Source organism: Alnus glutinosa, chromosome 7 (assembly GCF_958979055.1).
Source record: "Alnus glutinosa chromosome 7, dhAlnGlut1.1, whole genome shotgun sequence".
Lineage (NCBI taxonomy): Eukaryota > Viridiplantae > Streptophyta > Magnoliopsida > Fagales > Betulaceae > Alnus > Alnus glutinosa.
This window is the reverse complement of record NC_084892.1, coordinates 2,401,703-2,418,536: the sequence shown is the minus strand read 5'-3', so window position 1 is coordinate 2,418,536 and position 16,834 is coordinate 2,401,703. Positions and strand designations below refer to the sequence as shown.

Genomic DNA, 16,834 nt, shown 5'->3' with positions numbered 1-16,834 from the left:
CATTAAATTATTTTGTATTTTTACGGACAAAAGTTTCGTTTAAACTATAAAAGTGTCGCGTGTTCTATACCATATGGTGAGAAGTATATATATATATATATATATTTTTAATAGCATATATTTTTTATATAATTTTTAATAATATGTATTTCTCGTATATTTAAGGAACACGTAACATTTTTGGGGGACAGAATTGGAGATGAGAGAACTTCTGTCCTTTAATTTTGAGTGTAAATATGACTGACCCACAAGGCTTCCAACTATAGTGTAACAGTGGAAGCCTTCATGGCATTCATGCTTTCAAACTCATATATATATATATATATATATATATATGTAGCCAGCCGCGCTCAATGAAATTGACCTAACTCCTTTTTCGGCCCAAAACACGATGCTTTTTTGCTTCCCTTTTAATCACCTTCCACTCCCTTCTCACCAAATTTACCACCATCTGCGCCTTATATCTCTTACCCACCCACTACTCTGTTTCTGTCCAAATATAATACAAGTCATCAAAAGCTTCAGAGCTGGCTGAGTTTAGTGTCTACAAGAGCAAGCTTTTGGGAGAAATTTTTTGTGTTGGATCAGATCTTAACTGGGAATCCAATGGTGGAAGTATTTCAGAGAAACAAAACTGAGAGAAAGAGAAAGCAGTCATAGTCACAACTGATTCTCTACTCTGTACGTATGAAAATACAGAAAAGAAACCCACTTTGGAGGCAATAAGATAAGCGCGCTTAGCTTTTGGGGTGGAGGCCCTGGAGGGTGGTAGTAGATCACGCGAGCGAGGAATGGCGTCGGCTTTGGCGGGAGATGATCTCATCCGGTCGACGAGCAGCCGGAGAAGCTGGGCGTCTACTAGCTTCCGGGAGGTATGGACGGCTCCGCCGGACGTGTTCAACCGGAGCGGCAGGCAGGAGAGTGATGAGGAGGAGCTCCGGTGGGCCGCCATCGAAAGGCTACCGACCTACGATCGGCTCAGGAAGGGTATGCTGACGCAGGTTCTTGAAAATGGAAGGGTTGTGCACGACGAGGTCGACATGACAAGGCTCGGGATCCAGGATAAGAACCGGTTGATGGAGAGTATACTCAAGGTTGTCGAGGAGGACAACGAAAAGTTCCTTAGGAGACTCAGGGACAGGACTGACAGGTACGCACTTCTCCTTTGTTTTTTTTTTCTGTGTTTGTGAATTTTAAGGTTTAATTTGGTGGGTTTGGATTGGTGGCAGGGTGTCGATTGAGATTCCTAAGATTGAAGTTCGGTATGAGCATTTGTCTGTGGAAGGGGATGTGTATGTTGGGAGCCGAGCGCTCCCTACTTTGCTTAATGTTACCTTGAACACAATTCAGGTATATAAATATGTTCCTTTTTTTTTTTCTTTCTTAAAGTGATTTGACCCAACTTTTTTTAAACTTTATTTCTCATAAGATTTTTTTGATAAAAAAAATAAATAAAAAATTGTCTGAAACAGCGAGATAATTTCTGGGAATGGCTTAATTTTGTCATTTGGAACAATTGTTGCTCTGTCTTTTCCACCAGTTGTTCTGGGAGGGAGTTTGTCAGTGTGGAATCTTTGGCAGTTTGCTTTGAACATTTTATCTAAGCTTTTGCTGATAATTGTTTCTGTTTTTTCTATTTTCAATTTGTAATGGGCAACAGAGTATTCTCGGATGGGTTCACCTTGCTCCATCCAAGAAGAGAAAAATCCAGATACTTAACGATATTAGTGGAATCGTCAAACCATCAAGGTATCTTCGTGAAGCTGTAGCTGATTTAATTTTATCTGGTGTATATATGTTGTTTCATTGGATGAACTGGACTGAACTGTTCTTATTTTGTTTCTCTAGCATGGCTTTAACTGATATGGTAATTCCAGGATGACTCTGCTTCTGGGTCCTCCAGGTGCAGGGAAAACAACACTGTTGCTGGCGCTTGCCGGGAAGCTCGACAGGGATCTAAGGGTTTGTTTCTCAATCTCTTGCTATTTTTACGTGTCTCAGTTTGCTTTTATAATCCTTTGGGTGTCTAAGACTAATTTTATTGGAGTTTTCTATACAGGCATCTGGGAAAGTCACCTACTGTGGTCACGAATTGAATGAATTTGTTCCTCAACGAACCTGTGCTTATATCAGCCAACAAGATCTTCACCATGGAGAAATGACAGTGAGAGAGACACTGGATTTCTCGGGACGCTGTCTAGGGGTTGGCACAAGATACGAAATGTTGGCGGAACTCTCAAGAAGAGAGAGAGAAGCGGGAATTAAGCCGGATCCTGAGATTGATGCATTCATGAAGGCCACAGCAATGTCAGGCCAAAAGACTAGTTTGGTTACAGATTATATTCTCAAGGTTCACTGTCTTTCTTTTATGTTGCTGCCTCTGTTTTTTCCTCCAACAAGCCAATTTAAGATAGCTGACTTCGTAACAACTTTTGACAGATACTTGGACTGGATATTTGTGCGGATATTATGGTTGGAGATGACATGAGGAGGGGTATCTCCGGCGGACAGAAGAAGCGTCTGACAACTGGTATGTTTTCGTGGAAAATGTTAAGCTGTTTATTTTCCATAGAACTGAAGTCATTATTCTTAGACATAAGCCGCTCGCGAATAGCTTCAGACGATTAGCTCGGCTTTAAATCAGTTCATTATATGCATATTATAAAAGACTAGTGTAATGCATGTATATGTATATTATAAAACAAACATATAGACTCGAGATTAAATTAATTGTTTATGATTCAAGTTAATTTATTTAATTACTCAAAAAACAAAATCTTAACAATAATTAACTAACAAACAATTAATATGAATTTACGAAAAAAAAAAATCATGACATTTGCTTTATATGTGAAATGAATAAGTTAATTGAAGCTTAACCTTGACTTGTGTTCAAAAAATATTAAACGAACTGAACTTTAACATTTAATACAAGGCTCGATTACATAGATGTATCCAGTCCACGTTCTTGTTGCTTATATAAACTATAACTTGTTCCAAATAGAAGAATTCTGGCCATTCTGATTGCAGAGCCTAAAGCTTTTCCAATTATCTGTGGAATAATCTCAGTTTCGTTGCTGGTGTACAAGCATTTGTAATTATACATTACCAGTCTAACTGTTTTATTATAACGGGGTGCAGGGGAGATGTTGGCAGGACCAGCAAAGGCTCTTTTTATGGATGAGATATCAACGGGGTTGGACAGTTCTACCACTTTCCAGATATGCAAGTTCATGAGGCAAATGGTTCATATAATGGAAGTGACTATGGTCATTTCTCTTCTACAGCCAGCACCAGAGACATTTGATCTTTTTGATGAACTCATCTTACTTTCGGAAGGCCAGGTTGTCTACCAAGGTCCAAGAGAAAACGTCCTCGAGTTCTTTGAATACATGGGTTTCAAATGCCCAGAAAGGAAAGGGATTGCTGACTTCTTGCAAGAAGTAACCTCCAAGAAGGATCAAGAACAATATTGGTTCAAGAAGAACCAACCATACAGATACTTCTCGGTTCCCGAATTTGCACAGGCCTTCAGCTCTTTCCACATTGGCCAACAGCTTGCAACTGATCTTAGTGTTCCTTATGACAGATCTAGAGCCCACCCAGCTGCTCTGGTGACAGAGAAGTATGGTATTTCAAATATGGAACTATTCAAGGCTTGCTTTTCAAGGGAGTGGCTGCTAATGAAGCGTAATTCTTTTGTGTACATATTCAAGACTACCCAGATAACAATCATGTCCATAATTGCCTTTACAGTTTTCTTTAGGACCGAAATGTCAGTTGGAACTGTAACAGATGGAGGAAAATTTTTTGGAGCACTATTTTTCAGTCTGATTAATGTGATGTTCAATGGGATGGCAGAATTGGCAATGACTGTTTTCAGGCTTCCTGTCTTCTATAAACAGAGGGATTTCTTGTTCTATCCTGCATGGGCTTTTGGCTTACCTATTTGGGTCCTTCGGATCCCTCTGTCATTGATGGAATCAGCAATATGGATCATTCTTACATACTACACAATTGGATTTGCTCCGGCTGCTAGCAGGTAAATTGGTTTTAACTTCATGTCTGTGGAAATTTGATTCCCTACTTATTAGATGCTGGAATTTTATGCATCAAACCCATGGGTTTAGTCAATGTTTCTTTCACTAACACATTTCTTCCTTTATTACTTCAGGTTTTTCCGACAGTTCTTGGCATTCTTTGGAATACATCAAATGGCATTGTCTCTCTTTCGGTTCATTGCTGCACTTGGAAGAACTCAAGTTGTTGCAAATATGCTGGGTACCTTCACCTTGCTAATGGTTTTTGTGCTTGGAGGGTTCATTGTTTCCAGAAGTAATTCATCTCTTTCCAATCTGGCTGTCAGAATAATTCAAACATTAATTTATTTGATATCACATTTTGAATCTTCATTTCCTTTTGTGCATGTAGATGACATTGAACCATGGATGATATGGGGCTATTATATTTCTCCTATGATGTATGGACAGAATGCCATAGTTATGAATGAATTTCTTGATAAAAGATGGAGCACAGTAAGATATCTTCACAGTTTAATTGTCTTCATCTGCTGATTTTGGAATTGCATCTACATTTCATACATGCATATGCAAATATAAGCTCAAATTATGCATTTTTTACTCCATAGCCAATCATGAAAATCATCCAAAACTTGTGTCTATTGCAGCCAAATACAGACCGCAGTATTGATGCAGCTACAGTTGGAGAAGTCCTTCTCAAGTCCAGAGGCTTCTTTACTAATGATTATTGGTTTTGGATTTGTATTGGAGCACTTTTTGGATTCTCACTTCTCTTCAACCTGTTATTTATTGCAGCATTGACTTTCCTGAATCGTAAGTTATCTCATCTTATTTCTACTCAGAGTTTTCATTCATAAAAATGAAATTCCAAGTTGACAATCCCTTTTGTGGAAATAAATTTCAGCGTGGGGTGATTCAAAAGCTGTCATTGTGGATGAAGAAAATGACAAGAAGAATAAGAAGTCATCCTCCGGACAGCATAGAACAGAAGGTTTTATCCTTTACCTTTCCCCTTCTATTTTAATGGTTCCCTCGTTTCACTGCTTTTTCTGTCATTTAGTTGAAATTAGCTTATAAGATTTTTAATGAAATCAATAATTCTATTTCAATTATAGAGGTAGAAATTTTAATGTTGTTTTGTAACAACCATGTTGACCTCAGAAATATTCCTACCTGCATCAATGTTTTTTTTCCTTCCTCTAGAGAAGGAAGATAATGAAAAAAAAAATGGCCTAAAATATGTCCCATGACATGTATATTTGGAAGAAAAGAAAAGACAAAGGTTTTGTTAGTTAACAAAATATCTGTTTTTGGCTTAAGAAAATAAACCACAAGGCACTACAAAGTATTCAGCAGAAAAGGCTGACATGCTTGTTTCAATGGTTAAGAGGTGTTATCTTCTTCAATATGCCTAACATTTTGTGAGACGATTACAGGTATTGATATGGCTGTGAGAAGTTCTTCAGAAATTGTTGGTGCCTCAGATAATTCCCCAAGAAGAGGAATGGTTTTGCCCTTCCAACCCCATTCACTTGCGTTTAACCATGTGAACTACTACGTGGATATGCCTGCTGTAAGTCACTCATTTTTAAACATTTCATGCTTTGGCAAATGAATTCAGGTTTTCATTGACATTTTTAACTATCAAATGCCAATACAAGTACTTGTCAAAATTCTTCTTATCCTCCAAACAATGAGGTAACAGTTTGGTCCTTCCTACCAGGAAATGAAGGGTCAAGGGATTGAAGAAGATCGTCTTCAATTGTTAAGAGATGTTAGCGGTGCTTTCAGACCAGGGATATTGACGGCACTTGTCGGTGTCACTGGTGCTGGGAAGACGACCCTTATGGACGTGTTGGCAGGAAGAAAGACTGGTGGATACACTGATGGAACCATTAGCATCTCTGGTTATCCTAAAAACCAAGCAACATTTGCCCGGGTTAGCGGTTACTGTGAACAGAATGACATTCATTCACCAAATGTTACTATTTATGAATCTGTTCTATATTCAGCTTGGCTCCGTCTCTCTTCAGATGTAAAGACAGAAGCACGAAAGGTATGTTGTTGCATGGTCTTCTAGCTAGAATCAATCTCTTTCTAGACCTTTAACATTGATTTGTTTCAAATCACCAAAATTTTGGATTCATACAAGGATCCAAGTTCTGAGTGTGTTTTTTGAATTCTTATTTTAATTCTCTATTTGTGGTATAGATGTTTGTAGAAGAAGTTATGGAATTGGTTGAGCTTAAACCAATAAGAAATGCGCTAGTCGGCCTTCCAGGAGTAGATGGTCTTTCAACAGAACAAAGGAAGAGGCTAACAATAGCTGTGGAGCTGGTTGCTAACCCTTCTATCATATTCATGGATGAACCAACATCTGGTCTGGATGCCAGATCTGCTGCTATTGTTATGCGTGCAGTGAGAAATACAGTGGATACTGGGAGAACTGTTGTATGCACAATCCACCAGCCTAGCATAGACATTTTTGAAGCTTTTGATGAGGTACTGCTCCATTTTCTTAACTTTGTTGTTAAAGTTTGTTATTTCTATATGTTTTATGCATCTATGTTGCAACATGCGTTTCCAACTTTGACATTGTGCTTGTTGCAGTTGCTACTGATGAAAAGAGGAGGACAAGTCATTTATGTTGGACCTCTTGGTCGCCATTCTCACAATTTAATTGAATATTTTGAAGTGAGTATTTGTTCCATGCTACTTCTATTTTTAATTTTATTTTATGTTTTCTTCCATCTAGAGTTGATCAATATGTCTAATTTCTATATACAAGCTCCTCATTTTGACTCACATGAATTCCTACCAAAATGCTGGCTTTGGAATGGGAGTGGTATAAACTAGCAAGCTTTCTTTGGGATGAATGAGAGTGGCTTCAAGGGGAGTGGGAGATTCAAACAAGTGACTTCCATTTCATTACATTTTCCCTAATGGATGTGCTAACCCTTAGGGTTGACTAGCAAGTGTTTGCTAGCCATTAACTAATGTCTATAACCTATGCCAGGCTGTTCAAGGAGTGCCTAAGATAAAGGATGGTTATAACCCTGCTACATGGATGCTTGAAGTCACCGCTCCTACAGTTGAGACTCAAATTGATGTTGATTTTGCAGAAATTTATGCCAACTCCTCACTTTATCAGTAAGTTGTTAATCATGATTATTTTGAAGATAATTGCTTTCTTACTTTCGATGGAATTTTATATTTTTTGATTCTGATTTCTCTCTTGACACTCTTTCAGGAGGAATCAGGAACTCATCAAAGCTCTAAGTTCTCCAGCCCCAGGCTCCAAGAACCTCTATTTCCCAACCAAGTACTCCCAACCTTTTCATGTTCAGTGCAAAGCTTGTTTCTGGAAACAGCATTGGTCTTATTGGAGAAACCCTCAGTACAATGCCAATCGGTTCTTCATGACAATTGTCGTTGGCACATTGTTTGGTCTCATCTTCTGGAACAAAGGACAAAAGACGTAAGCCTTGAGATATTAGTTTAGAAAGTGATCTATTGATCATTCGATTGAATACTAGGAGCACCCCTGTTTTATCTTCATTTTCATTGGCATTTGTCTCAGATATTAACTCTAATATTTTTTTAACAGAGGCAAACAACAAGATTTGATCAATCTTTTAGGAGCCATGTACGCTGCAGTGCTTTTCCTTGGAGCCACCAATGCTTCCGCAGTGCAGCCTGTTGTTGCCATTGAAAGAACAGTTTTCTACCGTGAAAGAGCAGCCGGAATGTATTCTGCTCTGCCTTATGCATTCGCTCAGGTAACTCTTATGCAATTCACCTCTTTTCTATCTTATAGGGCTTTAATTCCAGAACTGAAAACATTATATAATACAACTATATGGTTCAAATAATGAAACTCTGTTACATAAGTACACTATTTAATACTCCACTAATAAACTGCACTAATTATGCAGGTGGCCATAGAGACAATATATGTTGCAATTCAAACTTTTATTTACACTCTTCTTCTTTACTCTATGATTGGGTTTGAGTGGAAGACAGGCAAATTCTTGTGGTTCTACTACTACATATTCATGTGTTTTGTCTACTTCACAATGTACGGAATGATGGTTGTTGCACTGACACCAGGCCACCAAATTGCCGCCATTTGTATGTCGTTCTTCCTGAGTTTCTGGAACTTGTTCTCTGGTTTTCTCATTCCCAGGCCGGTATGTTACTCAAACTCAATCTGTGTTGCATACTGCACTCACTTATCTCACTATTTGATGACTTATGGTTTTCCCAAAAAACTTAGCGTCTGTTTGGCTTAATAGTTTCAAAATGTGCGGTTTGAAAAAAAACTAGCAATTTCAAAATGCGGCAGAGTCAGACTCTCTTAAAATCTCGCTTTGCATACAAAATTAATGGTTGTCTACACTGCAGCAAATCCCTATTTGGTGGAGGTGGTATTATTGGGCTTCTCCAGTGGCTTGGACACTATATGGCCTTGTGACCTCTCAAGTGGGCGACAAAAATGCTGTCCTTGAGGTACCTGGAATTGGTAACGTGCCACTGAAGTTATTCCTTAAAGGGGGCTGGGGTTTTGAGTATGACTTCCTTCCATACGTTGCCGCGGCCCATGTCGTCTGGGTTTTTATCTTCTTCTTTGTCTTTGCCTATGGCATCAAGTTCTTCAACTTCCAAAGGAGATAGCAAGCTTCACTGTAGTCTCACAACTATATATACATTAGGAAAGCAACTGTGTAGCAATAATGTACTGGGAAACAAAACCAGTTAACTTCTTTTTTATTTTCTTTTGTGTAATTTTTTCTTCTTGTATTTTTATTCTTTTACTCCTGCTTCTCCATAAAAGCCGGCTATATTGTCCTGCAGAAAAGCAAAATGCTTTGATATAATTCAATGAAATGTTTTCTGCTTAATTCGCTGTCACATACTCTTGAGCCAATACCTTTCTCAACATGTTAGATAGGCAGAGTACCGTTTAGACTCAAATTACCCCATGTTCGAGAATAACATGTATCACTTGAATATGTGAGATTTTTACATTTTTTATTATAATAGGGATAAAATTGAAAAAAATTATGTTTAAAAAATACATTTCATTTTTATAAATTGAGTAGAAAAAATTAATGGAAGAAATCTTTATCGTTTGTTAGCAATGTATAATTTCTCATTGATGTGAAAGAAGTGAGGGAATTAGAGTATTGTTTGCAGAAAGGCAAACATCTTCGTTCATCTCCTCAACTGAGAGAAGGCCGACTCCGGTAGAGCCCATGTGCCTTTCAAGTGTCTGAACACATGCTCGAGCATGTAGGATCCATCGAAACCCTCTTTCATCTAAGGGTAGGCTGCAATTCAATCGGCAAATTGCAGCCAATACTGATCACTAACAAATTAAGCTACTACTTTCTTCTGAGATAGCAGTTTCCTTTGCTCACAATCATACTGTCGTGTTAGGTTGAAACAAATGGTGATTTAATATACTATCAGAGTCAAAAGTTATGGGTTTGAACTCTGACTTTACAATTCACCCGTAATTTTTGTTAAATATTTCACGTGTTGTACCTCATTTGTTGAGGAGAAAATGCGGTATATAATATTATTTAAATATTAATTAAATGATTTAATTTATTCATTCTTATAAACTTAAACTTTTAAGATAAATAATAATTTAATTACATAAACCTTTTGGGCTCTGCAGTGCATTATGCATATAAGAGAGACTAGATATTATAATTTTGGCAAGCCAAAGCTGGGAAAATACAGGGAAAAAAAAAAAAAAATGGGTTCAATACAAGAAGTCAAAAGAAACATAGTAAATTTCAAACAGTGGAGTGGAGGTTTTAGAGTTTTAGTATTAATTATTAGGATGCATGGTGTAATAGGTCTGCAAAAACGTAAGCACTAAAAGCACAAGGGCAAGGAATCCCGAAATCCACAACCATGGCTTGTCAAAATACTCACCCTTGAAGCTCGTCAACTGCCGATAGAACCTATTTCGATAATAGTCGTTGACATCGCTGCACAACATCAAGAATTCATTGTTATCCCAATCAAAGGTCAAGTCCTTGCCCAAATTGTTGATGAAGCTAACAGCATCGTTCTCATGTAATTATCAATGACTCGGTGCTCACAAAGGTACTCGACGTCCTGAGCAGTGTTTACAAGCCAGTCCAAGAAAAGGGCGTAGACTGATAAGTGCTTGGAATGGGTATTGTAGCTTTGCTCAAATGCCACGCAGTTCACCAAGAAAGAGCACATTAATTCATTGAGACTTAAATTGGGCATCTCAATCACACCGAGCGATTTCACGAATTGAACTACCAAGAATCTGTCCTTTTTACGTGGATTGACCATGATTCCTGCACGAGGGAGCTGCGAGATGCGGGGAATAGTACGGAGTGGTCTGTACCAGTTTTCTTGTGTGAAAGGGAATCTTTCTTTACGATAACGATAGGGTAGGTCCGGTGGGATAAAAATTGACCGAACCAGATCCAGCAAATGCAAGCATTCGGCCCCGTAGGATTCAGAAATGTCTTCGGCCTCGAAATAGAATGAACCAATTTCCAATGTTTGTGAAAAAGTTGTTACGGCGTAAATTGGCAAGGACACATCTCTGCCCCCCGAAGGATTCCTGAAAAATTTAAATAACAGTTCCAGAACAAAATATGGGATCTGATTCTCAAGCATGAACAAGTCCGCGCAGATCTTCTGCAACATTACCCTGTCCCTGTCCATCCGGCCGAGAGGGTGGTCTCTCAATACCTTTCTCCCAATATTCCTTGAACCAAAGAACAGAAGGAATTGGATTATAAAACAACCATCAAGCACCATCATTTCGAGGAAGTCATTCGATTCGATCGGATCGATAGTTCCGGAATAACAGTCTCTGGCTTTCTTTTCCGGTGAACACATTCCTTTCAAGAGCATACTTAGTGGTCCGTCTGGCTGTTCCCTCCAAATATTATTCGATTTTACTATGCGAATTATGAGGTTTGATTTTATGAGAAAAAAAATTGAATAAAATATAATTTCTTTTTGAAAAAAAGTAAAATATTATTCAAAACAAACACATCAAAGTTTCTCGTTAGTACCGTTGATCAAGTAGGCGAGGCACAGCCACTTGAGCTCCTCCATCTCCTTGAGGTCAGTGTTGTTGCGACAGTAGGGTCCGATGGAGACAACTTGGGGCTCGTACGGCAAAGCTTTAATGTCTTTGAACCTCGAAGGAAGCCTAAAGATGCAAGGTTTTTTACCGACGGCTGGCTCATCAGGCAACGATGGGTTAATCTTGGAGATCCTCTCTTGCATCTTCGCTAGGACGTCCACACCGACCTCCGGGATCTCGACTATGTAGCTGGGTTCTCTTTTTACATAATTGCTTTCCGTCATGGATTTTCATGTTCTAAACTATGATTAGATCCAATGGATTCTATAAAGAGAAATTATAGAAATAGGAAAAAAGGAGAAAGAAGAGACCACTTCAAGAGGATCGGGCCTCCAATATTTGTTTCAAGCAAAGGTAATTTTTCTTAAACGTCCTTGCCATACGACATCTACATCTTTATATAGGAGAAAACAAGCTGAATTAAGTTTATGAGAACATTGTAATTTGTAGAAAACAATTAATGAAAGCATTGTATCTTGTAGAAATTAAACAATAAAAGCATGGGAACTCAACAAAAAGGAAGGTACAAGGCGTAGGGACTAAACAAAAGCATAGGAACTAAGCAAAGGGGAAGGTTCAAGAAGTGAGAATCCTATCATTCCCCCACCCTTAAAGACAACCTTGTTCTCAAGGTTGAGGACCAAGGAAGTTAAGAAACTGTTCCTTGATTGTTTCGTAGGGTTCCCATGTGGCATCTTCGTGGGGCATGTGGCCCACTGAATGAGACCTTCGGCAGCAGCTTGATTATGGTGTTTGACAATCCGGCGATCCAGACAACCTTGTTCTCGAGGTTGAGTACCAAGGAAGTTAAGAAACTGTTCCTTGATTGTTTCGTAAGGTTCCCATGCGGCATCTTCGTGGGGCATGTAGCCCACTGAATGAGAACTTCGACAGCAGCTTGATTATGGTGTTTGACAATCCAACGATCCAGAATGGCAGCGGGTTGAATGCGTACTTCTCCTGTAGAGGTAATGTCTAGCAAGTGCTGTTGGGGAATGACTTGCTCACCCAATTTCCTTTTCAAGCAAGACACATGAAAGACTGGATGATCTTGGAGTGAGGTGGAAGGTCGAGGCGATAGGCAACATGACCAATGCGCTTCAATACTTTATACGGCCCATAAAAACGTGGTGAGAGCTTCATGGAGGATCGCACCTGAAAATAGAATTGGCGATAAAGCTATAGGTGGAGAAAAACCCAATCACCAATGTTAAATTCACGTTCACTCCTATGTTTATTGGCCTGATGCTTCATACGGGATTGTGCGGCGGTAAGATTATATTTGAGAAGACGCAATATTTTAGTGCAATCTCGAAGAACACGGTCTACCTAATCTACCATTGACAAGCCGGTAGTGTAAGTTGGTAAGATCGGGCCGGAGGAGGTCGCCCATAAACTGATTCAAAATGAGTCATTTTGGTAGCTGAGTGATAAGTGGTGTTATACCACCATTCGGCCAATGGGAGCCACTGCACCCACTCCATGGGCTTGTCTCCCATGAAACATCGTAAGTAGTTCTCTAAACATCGTAAGTAGTTCTCTAAACACTGATTTACCACCTCTGTCTGCCTATTGGTCTGGGGATGATAGGAGGTGCTCATTTTCAACTAAGTGTCCTGGAAAAGGAAAAGGTCTTTCCAAAAATGAGAGGTGAAAATCTTATCCCGATCACTTACTATCGATTGAGGAACTCCATGTAATTTGACAATGTCGTCCACGAAGAGCTGTGCAATAGTGGTTCTGTGTAAAGATGGGCAATTGAATAAAAGTGAGCATACTTCATGAGGCGGTCCACCACAACAAGGATAGTGGTTTACCATGGGAAGATGGTAAGCCATCAATGAAGCCCATTGAAATATCTATCCAAATTTCAGTAGGGGTTGACAATGGTTGTAGGCATCTGGGGCTTGCTACTATTTTACCCTTCTGTCGTTGACAAACTTTGCATTCAACCACAAATTGCTTGATATCCCACTTCATTCCTTTCCAATAGAACAGTCGGGAGATGTGTTTGTAGGTCTGAAGGAACCCGGAATGACCGGCACTTGGGGCTGCATGTAATTCCTGCAAAATAGTAACTTTGTGAGTGGAGTTAGTGGCCAAGATGATTCGGCCTTTGTAGTGGAGGTGGTCCATGACCAAGAAGTGATGCAGGATGGAGGATGTAACGCTCCGCCTTTTACAAAAAGGAGTAAATGAAAAATTTTCAATTTCCATGTAACGTTACGTCATCGACTGAGATGACTTCCTCATCAGAGATAGGGGCTGGCAGCGAAATATATTTTTTTTAAAAAAAAAACTTAAGAATATAATACATCAGAATTGACTAAATTACCTCTAAACATTTATTAAAAGTAATTTAACTCTACACCAAAAACATTACAAGTGTCACTGATGATACATAAATATACAAGGAAAACCTACTAAAACATACATACACTACAAAAAAGCAGGTGTTTTGAGCTATTTTAAGGCCTAAAAACGACTCAACCTATGTGGTATTAAAATCTTGGTTTGAGTCGTTTTGGACTAAAATGGCTTAATCCTGTTTAAGCCGTTTTGCAAAAATGTTTGAGTCATTTTAGCACTAAAACAACTCAAAAAGGTTTGCGTCGTTTTAGCACTAAAACAACTCAAAATAATAAATAAATAAAAATCATTATTATTTTTTTTGGAAACGTTTTAGGGTCCCTAAAACGGCTCAAAATAAACTAAAAAAGTAAAAAAATAAAAATAAAATTGGTGTTTCATCCCTGTAACAATGGCTGCATTACTCCTTGCGAAGATCTATCCCCGCCTTCTTAGCAACAGCATCCAGGCCATTCTTCTCTATGGTCTTCAATGCCTTGGTTGATAACCGCGGTTTGACATAGCGCTTACCAGCTTCCCACCAAATCCTCTTGTATTGTAGGTTCACAAACTGCAACTTCTTGGTCTTATGGGCTGAGAAAGAAATTTTGTTTGCTCTGTTTGCCTTCTTCCCAGTGAAGGGACAGATCCTACCTGAAAAATGTTAGAGAATAAATCTCTGTAGCAAGTTAAGCCCACTCCTCTATCTCTGCAACAAGCCATCCAGAGTTGCAAACCATATATGTAGTAAGTCATCCACAGCAAGACTCACTCTTCACCAGAAAGGACAGCAACATATCTGTAGTGGTGGACAAACTCCTAATCGGTACATACTCACTCTTCACCAGACGAGTAGACTATTGACTACCCGAGAAGTTTAAGGTACTCCAAATTCTAAGTTATGCTGGAGACGGAGATCCCCTAGATCACCTAGAGAATTTTCAAATTTATCTAGACCTTCATGGGACACCCGATGAAGTAGCGTGCCGAGCCTTCCCCCTTACTCTTTCGGGGAATGCCTGGGACTGGTTCAGGAAGCTGCCCCCGAATTTTGTTAATTAGTTCAAGGAGTTGTCCAAGATATTCCTAATGGAGGTTCTAGCTTTTCGGACAAAAAAAAAGCCTTCGGGATATTTGCTATCATTGTACCAACAAAGCAACGAGAGTCTTAAGGAATTTATGGCCCGGTTCAACTGAGAGAAGGTTACGGCCAAAGATCTAACTGAGGATATGATCTTTGCTGCCATTTATTAGGGAATTTCACCCAAGGAGCCTTTGATGAAGTAGTTGGTCCAGAAGTAATCGAGTACCTTGCAGGGCCTAATGGATAAGGTAGAAGAATTCATTAATCAGGAAGAGACGCTGAAGGCTATGGTCAGTTCTAGGCTACCCCAAGAGACAACACTGGAAAAGAAAAGGAAAGAATTTAGAAAAGCTAATAGGAAAGAGTATAGGCCGGTAAAGAAGTTCAAATATTACAACTTTACACCTTTCAATGCCAAGATATCAGAAGTCCTTATGGAGATCAAAAGAGATCCGGCATTTCGGGAACCACCAAAGATACCAAGTAATCCTCCTTACAAGAATGCAGACAAGTATTGTGATTTTCATAAACAAGCAGGTCATTACACCGAGGGGTACGTAACCTAAGGTTGTTAATAGAAGAATTCATAGAGAATGGCAAGCTGGTTCGGTTTTTGGGAGAGCAACGAAACCAGTCAAGAAATAACAGGCCCCGAAATCATCAGGATTATCAGTCCCGAGATTAGCAGCCACGGGATTATTATCCCCCAAACTGTCCTCAGCTGGACGAAAGGGATCAGGAGATTGATCGTTGAGATGACATAGAAAAAAGAGAGGACTGAGGAAGCAGAAGCCCATGGCGGAGAGAGCCGAGGCAACAACAGAATCTGCTCGTGGTCATGTAGAAAGGACTTTCAGAAATTTCAGGCTAGACTTTTATTTTTAGCATTTATGTTTGCAAAGAACTAGACTTTTATTTTTAACTCAGACTAGTTATAATTAAGACAGAAAATTCCCCAGATTTGGGAATAAGTATTTTTAAAATAAAAAAATAGAGCTGACTTAAGCATCTGAGTGTTCCCGGTCTAGGGATTGGGAACCCATTGATGTCGCTTCTTTTGTAGGCAAAATCCTCTCGGGTTAGTCCTATACCTGGAGTAAGAAGCAAAAGCCTGTCTGATCAGTCCTTGCCGAGAGCAAGAAGAAAGACTCTCGGATCAGTCTTTGCAGAGAGCAATAAAAAAGCCTCTTGGATCAGTCCTTGTCGAGAGCAAGAGGCAAAGTGTTTCGGATCAGTCATTGCCGAGAGTAAGAAGAAAGCCTCTCGAATCAATCGTTGCCAAGAGTAAGAAGAAAGCCTCTCAGATTAGTCCTAGTTTAGAGCAAAAGGCAAAGCCTCTCGGATCAGTCCTTGCCGAGAGCGAGGAGGAAGACTTCCGGTTAGTCCTACACCGAGAGCAAAAAGGCATGGGGGGTCGGATTTAACTCTCAGGTTTTGCAGGTTTTCAGGAGTTAGCCATTCCAGAAGACAGGGAGAAAGCCCTAAGGAAAAACAATAAGGTAATGTGGGGTAAGATTTAATCCTCAGGTTTTCAGAAGGAGACAAAGCTTGGGTTTCCTGAGACCTAGAATTTCCATTATTCAAGCAAGCTTTGGATAAGGGAATTTGGGGGTAATTGTTGGGAATAAATTCCACTCAACCCGATCTAAGGAGGAGACAACAGGACTCCTGAGAAGTCCAATCCTGGGAGATAGGCACTTAGCAACTATTCTCGAGAAATCAGGTATCAGCTATCCCAGTAGATCCAGAATAGGACTCTACTCCATGTTATATTGAAGTAAGAGTCATAATCTGATTAGCAGTCATATCTCGGTAGAATCGGGATAGGATTCTTAGTCCAAGTATAATTTAATTAGTAGTCCTATTTTCGATTGAATCGGGATAGGACTCAGGGCCCAATCACACAACAAAATTTCTCAACAAAAAAATCTCTCCCAAGCCTCAACCTAATCGATCACATCGACCCAAAAAATCAAATTTGGACTTCATCCTATTCGGCCATCTTCACAACAAACAACCAAAATCAAAACTCTCAGCCTATACAACAATTTTTCCACACAATTGGCCCTCCACCAAAAACAAAACAAAATTTCTTCCTTTCAATCAATCTCTATGAAGATCAATGACAGCCGAGTACCGGTCCTCCATCCTTTTCCTTCTCAAATACATCCACCTTCCCATAAATCTTACGAGCTCCCTGCAAGGCCCCAA

At 39.4% G+C, this 16,834-nt stretch overlaps 3 protein-coding genes across 4 annotated transcripts; 1 reads left to right on the top strand and 2 right to left on the bottom strand.

The window, feature by feature from the left end:
• Window positions 1-362: 362 nt before the first annotated feature.
• LOC133873702 (ABC transporter G family member 39) lies at window positions 363-8,941 on the top strand. Of its 2 annotated transcripts, XM_062311445.1 has the most exons (20): window positions 363-1,150; window positions 1,230-1,350; window positions 1,661-1,749; window positions 1,878-1,962; window positions 2,060-2,350; window positions 2,440-2,530; window positions 3,142-4,042; window positions 4,175-4,335; window positions 4,432-4,535; window positions 4,688-4,853; window positions 4,945-5,031; window positions 5,477-5,613; window positions 5,764-6,096; window positions 6,252-6,542; window positions 6,651-6,734; window positions 7,057-7,190; window positions 7,291-7,518; window positions 7,648-7,819; window positions 7,976-8,230; window positions 8,445-8,941. In XM_062311445.1, the coding sequence occupies exons 1-20, from the start codon at window positions 792-794 to the stop codon at window positions 8,712-8,714; spliced, it is 4,359 nt and encodes a 1,452-aa protein (XP_062167429.1). In that variant the 5' UTR covers window positions 363-791; the 3' UTR covers window positions 8,715-8,941. The 2 variants fall into 2 exon arrangements, with proteins under 2 accessions (XP_062167429.1, XP_062167430.1); XM_062311446.1 differs by lacking the exons at window positions 363-1,150; window positions 1,230-1,350 and having other exon boundaries at window positions 1,849-1,962.
• Window positions 8,942-10,082: 1,141 nt separating this feature from the next.
• Window positions 10,083-10,937, bottom strand: LOC133872629 (UPF0481 protein At3g47200-like). The gene has a single exon (XM_062310205.1). It carries the CDS (start codon window positions 10,935-10,937, stop codon window positions 10,083-10,085), a length of 855 nt encoding a protein of 284 aa, XP_062166189.1.
• Window positions 10,938-13,950: 3,013 nt separating this feature from the next.
• On the bottom strand, window positions 13,951-15,420 carry LOC133872628 (large ribosomal subunit protein bL28c-like). Its single transcript, XM_062310204.1, has 2 exons — window positions 15,270-15,420; window positions 13,951-14,193 (listed from the first exon to the last, which is right to left on the bottom strand). The coding sequence occupies exons 1-2, from the start codon at window positions 15,418-15,420 to the stop codon at window positions 13,961-13,963; spliced, it is 384 nt and encodes a 127-aa protein (XP_062166188.1). The 3' UTR covers window positions 13,951-13,960.
• Between the last annotated feature and the right edge of the window lie 1,414 nt (window positions 15,421-16,834).